Here is an 18,553-nt window from a genome sequence, read left to right as displayed (position 1 = left end):
TAGACCATTTATTTTTGTAGCCCAACATTTCAAGGTCAACCTTTCTGCTCCATTGCATCCGTCTCGGTGTACCCCACTATCACCTCGGTGAAGCACTCACCGAAAATGTTTCCATCAATTCTCCATCAACCTTGTCAATCCCCAATTCACTTAGTACTCACTTCTCACATCCTCCAACCACAATCCAAAATGGTAAAAGCCTCCTCCTTATAATAGAAACACCAACTAATATCCTCAGGCCCCTCTACCACCAGGTCTCAAAAAGCCCTCTGCTCGAACCCTCCGCCACCAGCGCGTAACAGGCCAAATCCACCCCCAAGCGCCCCAAAAAGTCTTCCGAGACGATGCCGCCGTGACAGATTCCTTCCTCTCCAGCAAGCGCGACAAGCGCCTCATCAAGCACTCCTCCTTCGTATCCCGAATTCAATCAGCGCGCATCTCAAAATCCACCAAGCGTCGCCGTCCCTCCAAGAAACTCGCCACCACTCTCGACAGTCTAGCTGATGCGCTTCCCGAACTGGAGGAGGCTGATGCAGAGCAGCAAGGCAAGATTCGTCACAAGAGTTTGAAGAGCAAGAAGGGTGCGTTGAAAAAGAAGGAAAAGGTCGTCAAGGGTGAGATGGAGAGGTTTGGAGTTAGTATGGCAAGATTGACGGCGCAGGACGAGGCAAAGGCTGTGCCACAAGACGAGAATATGGACGAGGAGAAGAAGACTGCTCCTGCGGCTACTGCGAATCGATGGGCGGCATTGAGAGGATACATCTCTTCAACGATGGAACAGAACCCTGCTTTTGCTGGAAAGAACTGAACCAGACGTAACAGAGATTAAGATACCAAAAGCATTGTGATTCGGAACTCGTTAGTCAACAGTCGCAGAAGTACATCACTGCATAGAATCTACCGGGCGTTCAGGAGTTGGACCTCTGACTTTGGGTTTCAAATTAATTTACATTCATTCAATTGGACATGTTGAATCAGAGTATCATAATTGTTCTTCACTGCCGTATGAGTCACGCCTTTTTTTTTTTTGGGAAAACCTAGTCTTGAGAGAACCTTAGATATGAAGATTTGTTGATTGGTTGGTCTGCGCGGACAGATTAACCTTTGTTGAAAACCTTGAGGAAATTGAGAAGGCCTGGGCGAAAGCTTAAGAGATCATAAAAAACAAATAATTGTTCTTCACAAGCTAGTGGGTAGCAGAAATGGCTTCCAACCTTGAGACTGAACGTGGATAGCTTACAAAGTATAGCTTCAGCAGCACAAGTTAGCCTACTAGTTTCGTCTCTTGTGCAGATGTGTTGACAGAATATCTTATTATTCATAGGCTATGCTCAGCACTCAATACTGTATCTTTTCCCGTATCCTAACCAACGCCTCAGTCGCTAACCCGCAAACCCCTTGCATTACTTGATATCTGGGGATAAAGATGATGAAAGCCAACAATAAAACATCATGAACGCGCGCACTACTCCTCCATCGCTTATACGAGAGCTACTCTTCGCTGCCACCAACACCGTGTAGCAAAAGCAAATTCTCGCACAAGACAAAAGTTCGAGTGGGAAATCAGAACAGAAAAATAAAGTAATCGACCGTGAACGCATAGCAGCCTTCGTGAATTTCATTACAGTTGTAGAACAGCATCAGTGTGTTTGGATGACCTTGCAAGTTTGAGGTGAAGCTGTTGTGGGGTAGGAAGATCGCTTGCTTCGGATTTTGATAGGCGTGGAAGGGCTCGAATCCTGGGGCTCTTTGGTGATTCGACCGCCAAGTGTAGATGGAGCCGATCGAGATTGCCAATTTTTGGGGCGACCAAAGTCTCTCATTCCAGTCCAAGGGGGCAAAGTTCGCTTGACAGGAGCCGTCTTGACAGGGGTCGTCTTGACCGGAGCAGCCTTGACCGGAGCAGTCATGGCACGAGTTGCAGCCTTCTTTTCTCCTAGTAGTTCTCTCACGAGGTCCTCGAATTGTTCGCAAGAGCCGTAGCAGTCCGTTCTCTATTCGATCCGCGGTGGTGTCTTGTTCGAAAATGGACTAGCGCTTCGTCTATTGATGTTAGATGTCTTGCAGGTAATGTCATGCAGGTAGCAGAAACACTCACGATCGCCTTCGCTCTCCTTCCTTACGGAGATTTTCGATTATTCGCATCATTTCTTTGCGTCCGCCATAGCTGTCAACCATCTTTCCACCCATACTCATCGATACCTTCTCGCGGGCATTAGCGCACAGAAGGCGCTTGACGAGGAGATGTCGCATCAAGAGGCAGACAAAAACACCGCAGTCGCTGCCATTTTCCTGCTGAGGACAGTCCTCAAGGTTGATAAATCGGAGGGGTCGGCCGAGTATGTTGGCAAGCTTGCGCGTAGCGACATTGGCTTCGGAGTAGTTGGAACCACCGAGCGAGTCGTAGTGAAAGGCTACACCATCAAGAGTCGAGACGAGAAGCAGTGACCAATGGCTACCGCCCTCAGCGACGCTCACATTACGATTATCGTTGATGGGTAGAAAGATATGCGTGACCTTGGAGAAATCGGGAAGAGCGGATTGGATTGATCGAGTATCCGGTTCCTTCATGAGAAGAAATGTCATGCTGGGGCGGAGCAGAACGATACGAGCTTGTGGATACTTGGGAAGAGTTTCGCGCTCAAGATACTCCTCCCAGAAAGCGATGTTGTTGTCGGTTAACCAGTCATGCTTGAGAGCCTTGATGTCTTCGGCTGTCAACAAGACATCGTAGTAGCTGAGATAGGGCTTCTCAGGAGCGAGCTATTGCGTGGACGTTAGCGTCAACGCCACTAGAAAGTCGCATTCCATGCATAACCGATTAACGCGCATCTTGACGATGGTGCATTAATGGCAGGCATGTGCGCATAATGCGGGGGGTAGCACATACCGAATCGCCAAAGTGGCGGGCCATCCTCTGACGAAACGGCATCCTGTTTTTGGTGTTCGTAGAGGATGTTGATGAAGTTGACGAAGTAGAAGAACGAGGTGTTATTTCTGTTGATAAAGTCGAGTCTGCAGGCGTCGCCTCGTAGTCGGAATTTGTGGTTGGGTCTGTATCAGCCGAGCTTGAGCTGCCTGGTCGTGATCGGCGACTCCGAAAAGTGAGTAAACCGTGCAAGCGACTGAGGCAAAGATGTTAGATTCTTGGATTGATTGAAAGATGTTGTTACAGCGAAAGTTGCAATTATTTGGTTTGTGAAAGAATAAAGTAAAAGAGAGGGAAAGAGGTTCAGCGGGAAGTAGTAAAGTGATTTGCGACGGGTGTAAAAGTCACTGAGAGAGCGGTGGCAGTGGCAGTGTAAGTGATTAACGCGGGAGGGGGTGCGTAAAGAGAATGGCGGGGTCAACAATAGAGACAGCGCAGAAGTGGAATTTCATACACAATAAACTCTTCAATAGAGTTGAGTTGAGTTCAAAGGTGGTGAACCGCAGTTTATGATCTCAAGGGAAACGGTTGGGGGGAAGTAAAAAAAAGTGAAGAGTGAGGAAGAAAAAAAAACTGGAGCGAGGGCAGTGCATGCTTTGCTTCTGTCTGTTCTGCGTCTGCGTCTCGTTTGCCCGCGCGTCCACTTGGGACTCGCGGGAGGCTCAGCCCGTGCATAGAAGCGAAGCCAAGCCTGAATGCGGGGCAGAACGGCACTGAGCGCTAGCGCAATGCCCTGGAGGCCCCCGACTTGTAAGCGACAGTAACAAAAAAGATCCATGGCCCGAGATGATGGCCTAAAGTGATTTGCTAATTTCGTCGATGACCTAGACTTTGGTACATAGTACTGATGACAGGCATGCAAAAGAGTCATATGACGACAATACTTTGTGTCTACCAATCGCTCAACGAAACAGAAAAAAAGACAATCCTTCTCAAACAAACAGAAACAGATGAAACCAAAACAATAAAACGAAACAGTTCGTTCAAAACACTTACCCGTGCCCATGCCCTTGCGTTGAAATATGACCCGCTTCGTCCGAGCCCATCATGCCACTCAAGGTTTCAAAGCTGTAACAAAAAAGAAAGTAAAAAAAGAAGTCTTGTCCAGGGTCTGTCTGTCTCTCTCTCTTTGTGTGAGCGTTGGTAAAAAGTTGATATGGGTATCCCTCGAAGTCTAATGCGAAATCGGGTAAAAAGTAAAATGGCCAGGCGGTCAGAGATCATTCGATGAATGCGAAATTGTGAATCCGAATATTAATCAATGTAAGTATTTTTATTGTAAAAAAGCTTCAGCAAGGTCTTGACTCTTATATGATGCGTTCGGACTTGGGAATGACACCGTCCGCGCCACAGAGTTAGCTACGTCACCCACACCATCGGCGTCATCGTGAACTCCGCCCGCATGCCATTCTCCTGTATGTACGACATCACCAGCCACGGTTGAAGGAATAATCGGCGGACCATATCGCTATGATTATCTCTGCTAAACTGACATGTAACCGATAAGCATACTCGGATGCTTATTCTCAACTATCTCATAGTTATCGCATCGATACTCTATCTCACTTCAGTCAGTATCCGCATGTCTCCCACCATCAACTTCACTCCAATGATGCTTCCCTTATCCAGTCTAGCCTTAACGAATATGGTAAAATCCCCATTCATCCGTCACCCCCACAAGTTTGCCGTCACCGATCTCAAACCTTGAATTGTTCCATCTCTCCCAGATATCATCTGAATCATTAAGATCGCTTCACAACTTACCCAGCATTGACAGGTGGACGCATATTGTCATCACTTCTCAATAAACTGTTGTCAATTGGTGTTGTTACATGGAACTCTTATCGACCGATCTGCCAGATCAACAGATGTAAATCTTGACCCATCAACCAATCTGTTCGCATCCCTGTCTGAACCCTGATTTTCCTTGCTCCATTATAATACCCACAGCTAGCTCCATGTTGTCTGACATCTCAAAAATACCCTACACTAGATAATCTTAATCTCAATCCTCATTCTCTTCATCTCGATGCTTGGTCAATCGTCCATGAAGAGCACGTAAACTTGTTGTTGCCCTTTCAAACAGATGGCGGCGTCTTGCTAGTGTCTCTTCTAATTTGTGCCCAGCCTCTTGCCGAGATTTACCACGCTTGTCCAGGGTCGCTGTGATTGATCGTGAGCCACGGACAAACCGCTCCTCATCTTTCTTCCATGTTTCTTTAAGCTGCTGCCTTTCGTTTGTGTATCGCCGCTCGATCTTTTCCACAGAATCAATCCCGTTCTTGCGATAGGCGTCCGCCCCTCGATAGATAGTTGCTTCCTTGGTTTGGAGATGACCAACAAGAGTCTGGGCAGAATGTCAGTACTGCGTTTACAAAAACAATTACGAATCGTACCTTGACAAGCCCATGGAGTTTCTTTTCCACCTCGTCGCTCGGACCCTTGGGGCGTGTTGATCCAGCGAGCTCTTCTTGTTCAGAGCTATCATTTCTCTCGTCGTGAACTTCAGGGGGCGGTTCATCTCGCACTTGGAGCGAGGCCATGATCTGAGCGTGCAGATCTTGATTACTTGCACTGACTCCACTTCGCCGACGTCTGTCACCGACTCTTTCCTGCTGCAGCTTCTCTTTAGCAACTCCGGTCTTCGGTCTCGAATCTGCAGCTGCCAGACTTGACAGATAATCTTTCTGTAGTCCTTTGTGCTGATGATATGGGGATACCTAATCCGCATGACCCTTTAAGCGCTGCGATCTCCTAAATACTGGCGCCTGCTTGTTACTGTGTGATACTGTTGGGTTTTCATCGTCATCTCTGTCGCTGGAACTTGTTCCCTCAGGTAACTGAACCGCAGCCGTTTCAACCGGCAGCGGGCTACTGACCTGGCTAACGCTGAAGCTTCGCGATCGCTTCATGACCTTGCGAGGTGGTACAGAAGTATCAACGACTGGATCTCTTGTAGATGGGGGCCTCTTCAGAATATTCACTTTGGAGGCATGGCGTTGGGCAAGGGCATTGGCATCCCGTGCCGACAGAACCTCTCCTGGGCCAATCCTAATCGGCTGCTCTCGGTTGGCTCTCCCAAAACCAACTTCGACAGGGTCTTTTGGGTCCGCTCTGACAGATATGGTCTTCTTTTGTGCAGTGACTTGTCTCTCGGTCCGACGGGCAGGGTGCACAGGCTTGGGGATTTCTGATCTTGCAGCAACGATCTGTTCCTGCTGGTTTCGAGCAACATCTAACGGCTCACGCGAGTCAACAAGCGATTGTATCTCGACTCGGGGGACGGTAACTGGACGGGTCGTCTCTTCTGGTGAAAATTCAGTTGGGTCGGTAGGTGGAATAAATTCATCGTCGGACAGTGAAGAACTATTACGACCACTCGAAAGTATGATGGGATCATCAGTAGATCCTTGAGTGTCGTTGCCATAGTTCGTTCTCTCTTGACCTTTCGAGGGTGGCACAGGTGCCGGCTCCTCTTTTGTCGTTCTTGTCGTTCTCTGGTTCACTGTAGGTGGCTTTGACGTTGGTTCCACTGGAGGAGCAGTTGAAGAAACGCCGCTGTTCCCTTCGTCGGCTTTATCTGGGCTTTGCTGATTAGATTGACCTTTCAAGGCCGACTGGCGTGTGATTCTTTGAGTAACCACTGGAGATTTTTGGGCGGCTTTTGGAGTGATATTTGAAGCAATCTTTGGAGAAGTCTTCGAAGTAGTTTTTGGAGACGTTTTTGCTGTCTTTTTTTGAGAAGTCCTGGGCGAGGCCTTCTTTCTCGACTTGGGGGTAGGTTTCTTTGCGCTCTTATCAGGGGAGATGGAAGCAGCATGAGCTTGTATCATGTTGTCCACCATGGATGTGCGTACAGGTTTCGCTTGAGCCGGCGGAGGCTCTATGATCTGATTTTTTGAATTAAATCTATACGGTGGTTTGGGTTTCTGTTTCCCGCGGCGTGTTGCACTTGTCTTTGCCTCAGCTGACCCAGCATCTGGCTCAGGAGATTGCTGCACTTGTTTGGCATTCCTTGCTGGATTTTGGCGCCTCATAACTGTTGGTTCAGGTGGAAAAGAAGACGGCTCTTCCTTGACAGATCCAACTTCGTCTTGCAAAATTTTAATGGAGGCTTTGACCTTTTTTGAAGAGTCTGTAGCCTTGCCTTTCTCGCCAGATTTCTGTGATGACTTGAGCTTCGCAGTATGTCGCTTTTCCTCTGCAACGGCTTCCTCTCGGTCCTCTGGTACTGGAGTAGCATCATATAGCTCGTCTGCCGGTAAGTGGTCCATGGGAATATTGTATGAGTCGGGGATAGTGCTTGGTAGTTCGGGGACAGTGTTGTACTCAGGCAACTCCACGCGCATATCACTCGCTGCTTGAGACAGTGTGGTCTGTGGATAAGGCGAACTTCGCCGGGCAGTAGTTGCTGTCTCTGAGAAGTCAACCAGAGGCCGCCCAGTGTTGGCTAGATGCTCTGAAATGAGTTGAGATTGCAAGGGCTGGGTACTAGGAAGCTTCCCCGAACCCGATTTCTGGCTGGAAGTGTCGTCGTAGGGCGAATCAATAGGTGTGCTTCGACGAGTTGAAGCGCCCGCGGAAAATATTTGTTTAGACAATTCGGCAAAATCGTCATCCTCAACGTCGCCGTCATATTCATTGGCTGATTCTGGCTGCTGAGCGCTGGGAGGTACGGGGTTATTGTCCACTTGGGGAGACTGCAAGTGCCGACTTGTCGGGGTAGTGTCGAGTTGGCGAATCTGACTCCTCTGTGACTGAGGTCTTACATGCTGATTAGGCACCACACCCCTTCGCGTTTTCGGCATGACGGCATGAACTCTGCTAGAGTGTCAGTAGTTGCGCTGGTATTGAAGTCATTCACTCAAGTCGACCCTTGTGACTTACAGTTCCAGGATTGGTTATTGTTGGACATCAGCTATCGTAGGTGAGTAGTATCTGAAAAAAACAATAACAAATCATGAGAGTTTGGCCATGAAGGAGTGAATGGCCGGATAAATGACGAAGAAACTCCGTGGTTTAAAGTTGAAGATTTGGCAAGACATCAATCACCCTGAGGCATAGGGCAGGTGCAACGAATGGGAAGGAGCTCCCACGCCCAAGGTCTACTGTCAACCTACACAATACCTACTAAGGTAATGGAATAATTATTACATCCAAGAATAGCACCATTACTATTATTCAACTAAAACGGACATGAGTGAGATTCAGATTCCTAACGATATTTTGCAAACCACTTAGACGTTTAAACACCAATCTAGCTGAGTGTTCTCGGGGTTGAAGTGACCAGTACCATTTAATGAACTGAAAGAGCAATTACCAGCCATGTCCTGCTGCAATGTTACAATTTAGAGAAAAAGATTCGGCATCATCTTACATCCAAATCGAACTCGATAATTGATCCACTGGCAAAAAGATGCTTTATCATCAAATCATGCAGTCGGTACATCGCATTGTGCGAATCCCGACGGCCCGGATGGTAATAGCGGACTTTGCTGCGGACTCTCGGACGAGCCAACAGTACCCATGCCACTACACGCGCGTGGCATTATTCAGCAGTGGACGGGATAGATTCCATCTCCGCTCCACTTGAATCTATGACCCGCCTCCATCATGCAGACTATTTCATCTATAAGTTAACGAATCTCATGAGTTGATCTCTGGTTCGTTGTTGTTCATCTAGCGCTCGCCTTCAAGTTCTATTTTCGGACTTTTGACTGGAACGCGACCTAGCGACATCTGTGTATCGCATATACACCCGCTGTAAGCTGACAGCTGCGTCTCACCAAGGCGCCATGTCCAACCCCATGGCCACCGATGAAGCTGTTAACAAATCTCGACTCGCTGTCGTATTACGCAAACTCAGCACTCTCACGCAGCGGCCCGAACCGAAGAAGTACCCATCAATTGATTCAATCCCCTACACCTCGGCCGAACGTCTAGCGCAATCTGCTGAAGATTACGTTGCTGATCGCGATCATCCAACTCCAAAGACCTACCTCTACCTCGCTTATGGATCCAACCTTGCCGCTGAGACGTTCCTGGGCGTGCGTGGAATCCGTCCGCTTTCGCAAGTGAATGTTTCAGTGCCGACTTTGGAGCTCAAGTTCAATCTACCTGGAATCCCCTATCGAGAACCATGTTTCGCAAATGTCGACTACCGAAAGCTTCCCGAGAAGCCAAAGCTGCCCCCAAAGGTGCCGATTCCACCTTTCGACCCCCCACAGCCACCTAGTTCGGAGTCAATGAAATGGGATGAAGGTCTTATTGGCGTGGTATATGAAGTGACAGAGGAAGATTACGGTACCATCATCCGCACTGAAGGTGGTGGTGCGGGTTACAAGGAAATCGTCGTGCCTTGCATTCCCTTACCACCAAAGGTGTCGATCCCTGAGAAGCCATTCCCGGACATTCCCAAACCCTTCTTGTCAAGAACGCTCTTTGCGCCTCAGATTCCCGATAAGGATCTACCAGATGACCCTCGCAAGAAGAAGTGGTGGTATCGGTTCTTGGTTGGACCTCAGCGTGAGCCTGACTACGCACAAGCCAGTGCGCGCTACCTCAAGCTCATCAAGGATGGTGCTAAGGAACATGAACTTCCTGACGGATACCAACGCTGGTTGCATTCGCTACAGCCTTACACGATAACAACTTTGCGACAGAAGATCGGCGCATTTTTGTTCTTGTTCTTCAGTGGCATTTTCTTTCTCACAATCATCGGATTGTCCAAGGTACTCGCTGACAAGTCTGGAAAAGTACCTCGATGGCTTGCTGCGACCATGACTGTGTTGTTTAATGTGGCCTGGATGGTTTACGACAAGTTCTTCAAGCCTGTTTTCGGGAATGGTGAGAGAACTGAAGAAAAGGACACCAGGAAACTGTCTACTCGGGTGCGTTCCTTGTCTGGCGGTATGCTTGATCTTTATCCCTCCGCAGACGAGGAAAAGGCAGCATTGCTGAAGGGGCTGAGAAGCAACCGAGGCGTTTGAAGGATATAATGGCAGTCAAGATGGATCAAGGATATTGTTTTGTATTATGTCAGACCGCAGGACAGGTTCCATACACAATATTTCTTATCCATTTGGATTCAATAATTGTACGATTTAATAAACTAAATATCTGATTTTGCTGACTTATCGTACTTATCACGGGTGAAGGGGATCTGTTGGTTGGGGTAAACAGTCAGCGGCTACATGTTGTTGAGTGTTCTAGCCTGCTTGGAACCAGCAATGCAACACATCCTCGGCAACAATTAATATCGTGATATAAGGAGATTGAATCTTGGCAGCGATAACTTGAATATATTCATCAGTTGATTTAGACTCGTCTTTTACTCTTGACATGTGCCGTCACGCGACCGGGGTCGGCCCGCGGACTTTCAATGGGGCCAGGGTTCTACGGATGCTGTTCCTGGATTGCTGATGCATGCATTATCGCCCCTTGTTCCGTACTATCCTTGTTCGTTGAAGTTTTGTTCGACATGTGAAATCCCACTAAAAAGAAATAGTACAAGTTATTGCATGTGATTAAAGGTGAAATTGAAGTTATTATTTGTCTCCTTGTTGTAACGTACACAATTAGACGTTGTTTATATACCTTATATCTACAGCTGAGACTAGAAGAATGATTTCGAATTGAGCTGCAACCACACTATATCAATTGAGCTCCTAAGCATGTGAAGAACTACCCCTCGGCGCAAACAAAGTCGAGATTGCTTCAGATCCATTATCACGGATATCAATGGGGTTTTGATGGGACGCTTTACCCTTCAAAGCAGGCGGTGTCACTCATATCTTTCTGCCATGCGTCATTGTGGCTTGCTCCAGGGTTCAACAACCTGGAAAGCTGCTCCAGTCCTTCGGACATCAGCTCTAGTTTGACCCCTCATAAAGCTTTCAGCTCCCGCCTTTTCGCACATATTTTCTTCTCTCGCCCCTTATTTTATGTTTCGTTCACTCATCGTGCGCTCTTCTTTTGTTTTGTCAAAGACATCCAGAATACCCTCTTGTACACGTACTTATTCTTTAGCAACATCAGGCAAAATGGCGAGCTTGGGCGCTCCTTCAAAGAAGCACAAGGTGACCATTGTGGGATCCGGCAACTGGTACGAGCACATTACCAACCTCTTATCGAATCAATTGACCAACAGTTCACAATAGGGGCTCGACAATTGCCAAGATCGTCGCTGAAAACACCCGCTCAAACAAAGAACTCTTTGAGGAAGATGTCCAGATGTGGGTCTACGAGGAGGACGTAACGATTCCCAAGGAATCCAAACTCTATGACGAAGCCAACGGCGATGCGCCCCAGAAGCTCACAGAGGTTATCAACAAGCACCACGAGAACGTCAAGTACCTACCAGGAATTCCTCTTCCCACAAACCTCATCGCCAATCCCGACATCCGCGACGCCGTCAAGGACTCTACCATCCTTGTTTTCAACCTGCCCCACCAGTTTATCGCAAACGTCTGCAAGCAGATCAACGGACACATTCTCCCCTTTGCTCGAGGAATCAGCTGTATCAAAGGTGTCAACGTTACAGACACGGACATTAGCTTGTTCAGCGAGTGGATTGGTGATGGGCTAGGTATCTACTGTGGTGCCCTCAGTGGTGCTAACCTAGCTCGGGAGATTGCTGAGGAGAAATGGTCAGAGACAACCATCGCTTATGATCCTCCCGCTCTTGACAACAGCAGAGCTCCTACACCTCGATCCGGCAGCCCCAACCCAACAATTGGTGAGCTCCCTGAAGCGCATCATAAGGACGTGCGTGGTCGAACATCCAAGACAAAGTTGATCGCTATGCCTGCCGAGTACCCCCCTCTGGACCAGCACTGCTTCCGAACGCTGTTCCACCGACCTTACTTCCACGTCCAGATGGTTTCCGACGTCGCTGGTGTATCTCTGAGCGGTGCGTTGAAGAACGTTGTTGCTCTGGCAGCTGGTTTCGTCGATGGTCGAGGCTGGGGTGACAATGCCAAGGCTGCCATTATGCGAGTTGGACTCATGGAGATGGTCAAGTTTGGAAAGGAGTTTTTCGGAGAGACTGTGCACACTGCCACCTTTACAGAGTCATCTGCCGGTGTTGCTGATCTGATCACATCCTGCTCTGGAGGCCGCAACTTCCGATGTGCCAAGATGGCTGTCGAGAAGGGAATCAGCGTTCAAGAAGTCGAGAAGCAAGAGCTGAACGGTCAAAAGATTCAGGGTACGACTACTGCTGAAGAGGTGAACAGTTTCCTCAAGGCTCGAGGTCTCGAGTCAGACTATCCCCTGTTCACAGCCGTCAACGCCATTTTGAACGGCGAGGCTCAGGTGGATGATATTCCTACTCTTATTCAGGATTCTTGATTACACTTTGTTAGCGGTTAGGAATCGCATCACGGGACCGGAGTGGCGTTTGTATCGGTCAGGTAGTTCTGGGTTAGTTCATGGGACGACTGCAGCGCATGAGTTAGGCATGCTTCGTGGATGGAGATGGACACGTACACATTCAAATGAATATAGAATTGGCATATTTGTTTATTGCGAAAATCATTATATTTGAGGTTCTTTTCAGGATCATGCCCAGGACTAAGGCGATGAAAGAGTAGTCTTTGCCCTCAACGACGTTGTAACTGTCTGATCGACCAAAAGCAAACCAGAACAAGTGACACACATGTTGTTCTACAAGCATGCCCAAGATTATTGTCGAACACTGCGCCGAGATTTAATGAATACTACCTATATTTTGCTAAAGTTACAAGCCGAACACACGTTGTTCTCGTTGGCCGGGCAAGATTACGGTGGTGTTAGATGGTTCTTCACAAGGAAAGAGGGAGGATCAGAAAGTGCAATAGCATGACTTCCCTACCGTCGAACATCCAACAACTTGACCCTCTCAACCTTCAAACTCTTCCAACTTTTCCTTGTGATACCTTCAATCTCGAAATCCTCAGCCTCGACCATCTCCTAAGTTTATCAGCATTCCTTTCTTCTGCACTACCATAGATCCGACGCCTCCAACTTTGTCGACCAGTCCGCTCCTCGATAGACCTACCCGTTATCCGGACGCCTCAAACCTTTGCCTTCAACATGTCGGTACTACCCGCTCCTGGGACCCCAATGGAGCTGCTGTACCTGGATTCCTCTCAACCTCAAACTCCCAACTCCAACTGCGAAGACCGAGCCCACGACCCAAAGCAACCGTATCCGATACCGATGGAAACTTTTGAATACCGAACACTATCGCATTCAGAATGGAAGTTTTTTGCATATGGAGTCGGAGGAATCCGTGACAAGGAACACGATGCGCCAGTCAGTCCAACGAATTCATTTTGGCCTCCAAAGGGTCTCCCGCCAGGCCTTTATCGTGATACCGTCTATCGTCGCACAATCTGCCATTACGCGTATCACTTCACCGCTTATGTCCGCTGGATTCTGTTGATTTCTCAACTGATCATCGGTGCTGCTTTGACTGCCCTTGGACCCATGAGTTTGGAGAAAGGCACACCCATTACTGTTCTTGGCGCGTCGAATACAGTCCTTGCGGGTTTGTTGGCTCTATTTACTCACAGCGGTTTGCCTGATCGATATCGATACGACAAGGCGGAATTCGAGCGAGTTGAAGACCATATTCGAGAAATCCTCATCACCGGCTTGGTGCACGCTGACAAGTCTGTCAATGAAGCTATCGCCGAATGCTATGACCGCTTCCAACGCGCCAAAACAACTGTGGAGGTGAATGTGCCTGCGGCTTATATCCCAAGTCAAGGCGTACCTCCAGGGCAGCGCAGGCACCAACCAAATACACCAACAAAAGGGAAGGAACCGAAAGACTCCATAACACCAACAAAGTCGAAGACTTCGTTGGATAAGGAGCCTATCACACCGCATCAAACTCAGTCACGAAACACTACGCCTAAAGAAGAAACGGAAGAGAAGGGTCCAGTAACCAAAACTGGCGAATTACAAGGGCTGAATCTTCAGTATGGTGCGGTCATTTCCTAGCCTGGGCCGCTTATCAGATAAATTACCGACAAATCGAACTTGGTGTACCTGCATTAGCTTGGACTATTGAGCAAGATTAAATTACTACCCAACATCCTAGTCCTTACTCCGTCATATGGGCTTACCGCCGGCAGCGCTTGTAACACTGTCCATCGAGATGGAGACGGTCAATGCAATGGGAATTGAAAGGATAGGAGTCACTTCAAGTAAACAGATCTGCAATTCTGATACAGACTACTGTTGTTTCTTGTTCGCTTGTGACCTGAGACCCGGGGCTGCCCACTGATCATCTGAAGGCGCATGTCACGGTTTAATTGCTTGCCTTGGCGTTCCCCTCTTTAACCGTTATTGACGTGGTGCGACCAGGGATTGTCTTCTAGGGTGCCCCTCGCAGTATCAGAAAAGTTGGCTACAGTAAGCACACGACACATAATTACTGAGTCAATTTGTGCAATTTCTCATCGAGATTCTGGTCATGTAATTTTGACACCCCAGAACTTGATAGCACCAATTCTGATACCTCGACGACAAAGCACGACAAAGCTTCATGTTGCTTTGATCCTAAGGACGACACCCCCACTGCGTCCATTTACACTAGACAAGGGCATTGTGACAGTAGTTGATCATCCAAGCGTAGGTTAATTTACTTAAATCTCTCGCTGTGCCTCAGATTTGACCTTTTGTTTTTGCGTCTTACCAAACTCAAGTCTGTCTGTCTATACACTACGTGATCATGTCTTTGTTATAACCCACCACGCTCATTTATATACCCACCCAAGTCATTCTTTTACTGCTATTTTGATCGTCGTCGGCAACGATCCATCACCATGATTTCTTCTCCAACCTTACCACGTAGAGTGGTCCAGTTCCTCCTGGTTGTGGTTCTGGTCATTCTCTTTTTCCAGGTCAAGTTGAACTGGCCTCGAGAAAATAACGAAATTGAAATCGCCATTACTGGACCAGTTCCGGAAGAGCAGTACTTGGAGCGGCTGAAGCAAAAGATTGGTCTGTCGAGTCAGACTTCATGGACTGCGTGGAGAGTTCGTACCTCGGAGCTGGACTCTGAACGGACATCAGTCACAGAAATCGACAAAGACTTTCATTCAAATCAACCTCGAGTTATCGATACCAAGGAACCTGAGAAGGGGAATCTAGTAGCTCGTCAGGAACTCACTCTTCCTGTTCTTGGAGGACCACGGCCCAAGCAGGTTGATGCCTCGGCCTTTTTGTTCGCTGTCTCGACAAGTTATGATCGAGTTGTTAGAGACGACCATGCTGTTGCTAAGGATTGGGCAAGGTGGATGACGGGTGGAAATAAGCAAGGCAATGGAGCAAGTTTCTTGCTTGTTCTTGACCAGGGACACCCCCAGCAAGCCAGCAAACTGACTGAAGTTCTTGCATCCTTTGGCATTGATGCTCACGTCACTTACTCTGAGGGTCAGATGTCTACTGCAAAGAGATACTTTAACATGATTGAGACGGTCAAGAAGCACAGTGCTACGCTCGCTCAGAAGGGACAGACGAAGCAGTGGTACGGCATTCTGGATGAGGATATCTTTCTCCCCAATCTAGCTCATCTTCAGGAACGCCTTTCTGCGTACAAAACTGAGAAGGAGCTTTACGTCGGCTTACCAAGTGAGAGAGGAGACTGGGCCATTGGAGAGGGCTACATGACTACTTACGGTGGAGGAGCCGTCTTTCTTACAAAATCTGCTGTATCGCGAATCCCAGAACTACCGTGTTTCAACGAGGTCCCATCCAACCCTACCAACACACAGCTCTGGGATAACCTTCTCCAGGACTGCATGGCCAAACACACCAAGTCCAAGATGCGTATCCTTCCAAGCTTTTACTCTCCCAAGGACAACGACCTGTACTCTTCACACTTGGATAGTTACGAGACAGGCGTCCGGCCATTGGCGTTGCACGACTACGAGGAACGACATCACCTTACACCCAGCCAAGCACATCTCGTCACTGACGTCTGTGGCGAAGCTTGTTTCCTCCAACGGTACCGCTTCCGCGACAATTGGGTTCTCGTCAACGGCTATACGATAACAGAGTACCCCGATGGCATCCACCTATCAGACATGCCCCTCCCTACCACTGGAAGTACCCATCGATCTCTCATCGGTCCTGTGAAACTCAAAGAGGACAAGGCTGATCGAAAGATGCTTTTCTGGACGGGACGGCGCAACGTGTGGAGGTTGATGGATTCTGTCACGACGCCCAACGGTGATGTGTGGCAGGCATACGTCAAGAGAGGTGCCCTGAATGAACCTGCTTTGAGGAAGAGATGGGGTGAAGAGGAGGGAGAGACTAAAGACAGTGTGATTGTTATGGTCTGGGAATCAGGAAATGATAAATGATTTGGAATATTCTTATGTATGTTTATGTTTATGTCTTATGTATTACTAGGATGATTGGGAATTACTTTAAGCAGAGTCTGTCAAATTCACAATTTTGAGACGAAATCACTTTATGCATAATAATAGAAAACCCATATCCTAAACAAATTTAACACCTTTAAAATTATAAATAAACAACGCCATGCATACAATTTTCCCTAAAAAATTAACCAAATTCAAAAGATTACTCTTCGTCATCTTCTTCGTCTAAGCCATACTCCTTTTCCAAGACCTCCTAGGAGCATTCTTCGAGGTAGAAGTTGTTGAGAAACCCAAAAATCAACTCGCCCAAGGCAATGCCTTCTTCAATGCCTATGAGGTAAAGATACACTCCTCGACTTCATTGAAAGCAGACTCAGATGGCATGGGCATGTGTGGCGCCCACTTGTAGAACTGCCACTTGTAGCCGATTGAGGCATCGTCGAAATTAGCAGGTCACTTTATGTTATTTAGATCAAGAGTGAAAGTGGTCATCAATAATGGAGAATAAAAAGAATCAATTTCTGAGTTTAATACAGAACTCCCAAACAAATCAACACCGTTCGTTATATGTACAATTTTGGTATAACGATAAGAAACAATTTCTCCCCCCAAAATATTCCAACATCCAAAATCAAACAGCCGTAACCAAAACTCGATCAGCCAAAATGCTATGTGCATTTATTCGTACAGAATTTGCCAGCTCGCCACCTCTTCGTCACAATCATCTTCGTTCTCACTTGTCGTCGGGGTTTACCGCCGTGTTCGACTCCTCGAAGGTATGGAACTTGATTTTTGCGTTGGTGGGTTTACCGAACCACACCAATCCTTCACTGGCAGAAGTATACTCTCCCTCTTCGAAATCATGCCATTTGTACTTGATTCCCCTGGGGGTATCGATCGAGACGAGTTTCATGTTTTTGGGGCATTCTCCTCCCAAAAGGACACGATGACCGTCCAGTGTTAACACCATACCCAAATGGCGAGGAGGAAGGTTCCTGCGACCTCGAGACTCCGTGTCCATCTCAGATAAATCCTCCAGGATGTTGTTCGCCATTTCCCCCACCCGGCACTCACGGCATTGGTCAGTTATGTAGCCGCCTTTGCTCAGCTCTTCGGGTACAGTGTTGAGCATCCTGAGTCTTGCTGGCATGATCATGCCTTCAAAGGGGTGCTGACATGAAGGGTGGGTGATGTCGGCACGGCAGATAGGGCAGGTCTCAAGTCCACCACGTGTTAAGCAAACGTTGCCAATCATGTGACCGCAAGGGAGGATTGTTGCTCGGTGGTCCTCATTTCCATCTCTGGTCTCGTGGACTCCCATTTTGTCATAGCAAATAGGGCAGTCAAGATCCAGGTCTTCGAATGAGATGTTACCGTTCAATAGTGATGATTTGAGAACGGGCCAGTAGGTCTCCTTGGTCATGGCCTTGAATTCGGCAGTTTGGGTAGTAGCAGACATATTGATGGATGAAGGTATGTCTGTTGTTGTGTGTGAGAGTGTAAGTGTGGGTGTGTGAGTGTAAGTGTGGTTGTGGGTGTGATTGTGAGTATCAGTGTGAGTGTGAGTGTGAGTGTGAGTGTGTGTGGTAAAGGAGAGAAGATTAGAACTCGAGAGCAAGAGGACAAGCCGGGTTTATAAAGGATCAATTCTGCAAAGTTTCACTCGCCGTGCAAAGGCCTTGGGCTCTAGAAACCCTAGAAACCCTGGCTACGTTGCCATAAGGTTCACATGGAACACAACTTTGCAATGAACAACAATAGATCTAGGTTTACTGAACAATGTGGGTTGACTATCCAGAGTCCCCTTGTTCTAAAATTACACAACTTTGTAATGAATAACAATAGATCTAGGTTTACTGAACAACGTGGGTTGACTCTCCAGAGTCCCCTTATTCTAAAATTACATTTAATCGATGGTGGTAATTGGTGGAGGGCTACGGGATGGCTTGGAGTACAGTTCGTGGATACCGACAAGATTGAGATTGATCCAGACAACGGAATTATACTTTTGTAGGGGATGGCACAATGTAAAACCATCAGTTACTCGACAGCTAACCTGAGCAAGAGATTGGAAAGGTTGGCGTAGTAATGTCATTATCTATTTCGATACCGTAAGCCGTAGCATTTGTAAACACAAACAAATGTTCATATAGCAGTAGAAGTGTCTATTAATAATAGAGAATAAGAGAATATGTTTCTAGGGTATAATGAAGCTAGAACAATCTTTAAACACTCAAAATTGACC

The 18,553-nt window shown here is 47.6% G+C and overlaps 9 protein-coding genes across 9 annotated transcripts; 5 read left to right on the top strand and 4 right to left on the bottom strand.

The window, feature by feature from the left end:
* Window positions 1-189: 189 nt before the first annotated feature.
* On the top strand, window positions 190-808 carry FPOAC1_007926 (uncharacterized protein; the record flags this gene model as incomplete). The annotated part of the gene is made up of 2 exons (XM_044852372.1): window positions 190-192; window positions 239-808. The coding sequence occupies 2 exons, from the start codon at window positions 190-192 to the stop codon at window positions 806-808; spliced, it is 573 nt and encodes a 190-aa protein (XP_044705042.1).
* An 832-nt stretch (window positions 809-1,640) lies between these two features.
* On the bottom strand, window positions 1,641-2,932 carry FPOAC1_007925 (uncharacterized protein; the record flags this gene model as incomplete). The annotated part of the gene is made up of 3 exons (XM_044852371.1): window positions 1,641-1,992; window positions 2,099-2,763; window positions 2,891-2,932. 3 exons carry the CDS (start codon window positions 2,930-2,932, stop codon window positions 1,641-1,643), a joined length of 1,059 nt encoding a protein of 352 aa, XP_044705041.1.
* A 2,002-nt stretch (window positions 2,933-4,934) lies between these two features.
* FPOAC1_007924 (uncharacterized protein) lies at window positions 4,935-5,472 on the bottom strand (the record flags this gene model as incomplete). The annotated part of the gene is made up of 2 exons (XM_044852370.1): window positions 4,935-5,276; window positions 5,326-5,472. The coding sequence occupies 2 exons, from the start codon at window positions 5,470-5,472 to the stop codon at window positions 4,935-4,937; spliced, it is 489 nt and encodes a 162-aa protein (XP_044705040.1).
* Window positions 5,473-5,649: 177 nt separating this feature from the next.
* On the bottom strand, window positions 5,650-7,737 carry FPOAC1_007923 (uncharacterized protein; the record flags this gene model as incomplete). The annotated part of the gene is made up of 1 exon (XM_044852369.1): window positions 5,650-7,737. One exon carries the CDS (start codon window positions 7,735-7,737, stop codon window positions 5,650-5,652), a length of 2,088 nt encoding a protein of 695 aa, XP_044705039.1.
* Window positions 7,738-8,724: 987 nt separating this feature from the next.
* FPOAC1_007922 (uncharacterized protein) lies at window positions 8,725-9,918 on the top strand (the record flags this gene model as incomplete). The annotated part of the gene is made up of 1 exon (XM_044852368.1): window positions 8,725-9,918. One exon carries the CDS (start codon window positions 8,725-8,727, stop codon window positions 9,916-9,918), a length of 1,194 nt encoding a protein of 397 aa, XP_044705038.1.
* Window positions 9,919-10,971: 1,053 nt separating this feature from the next.
* On the top strand, window positions 10,972-12,280 carry GLD1_3 (mitochondrial glycerol dehydrogenase Gld1; the record flags this gene model as incomplete). The annotated part of the gene is made up of 2 exons (XM_044852367.1): window positions 10,972-11,033; window positions 11,089-12,280. The coding sequence occupies 2 exons, from the start codon at window positions 10,972-10,974 to the stop codon at window positions 12,278-12,280; spliced, it is 1,254 nt and encodes a 417-aa protein (XP_044705037.1).
* Window positions 12,281-13,003: 723 nt separating this feature from the next.
* Window positions 13,004-13,918, top strand: FPOAC1_007920 (uncharacterized protein; the record flags this gene model as incomplete). Its single annotated transcript, XM_044852366.1, has 1 exon — window positions 13,004-13,918. The coding sequence occupies one exon, from the start codon at window positions 13,004-13,006 to the stop codon at window positions 13,916-13,918; it is 915 nt and encodes a 304-aa protein (XP_044705036.1).
* An 827-nt stretch (window positions 13,919-14,745) lies between these two features.
* Window positions 14,746-16,287, top strand: FPOAC1_007919 (uncharacterized protein; the record flags this gene model as incomplete). The annotated part of the gene is made up of 1 exon (XM_044852365.1): window positions 14,746-16,287. The coding sequence occupies one exon, from the start codon at window positions 14,746-14,748 to the stop codon at window positions 16,285-16,287; it is 1,542 nt and encodes a 513-aa protein (XP_044705035.1).
* A 754-nt stretch (window positions 16,288-17,041) lies between these two features.
* Window positions 17,042-17,767, bottom strand: FPOAC1_007918 (uncharacterized protein; the record flags this gene model as incomplete). The annotated part of the gene is made up of 1 exon (XM_044852364.1): window positions 17,042-17,767. The coding sequence occupies one exon, from the start codon at window positions 17,765-17,767 to the stop codon at window positions 17,042-17,044; it is 726 nt and encodes a 241-aa protein (XP_044705034.1).
* Window positions 17,768-18,553: the final 786 nt, after the last annotated feature.

Source organism: Fusarium poae, chromosome 3 (assembly GCF_019609905.1).
Source record: "Fusarium poae strain DAOMC 252244 chromosome 3, whole genome shotgun sequence".
Taxonomy (NCBI): Eukaryota; Fungi; Ascomycota; class Sordariomycetes; order Hypocreales; family Nectriaceae; genus Fusarium; species Fusarium poae.
This window is presented reverse-complemented; position numbering and strand designations above follow the sequence as displayed.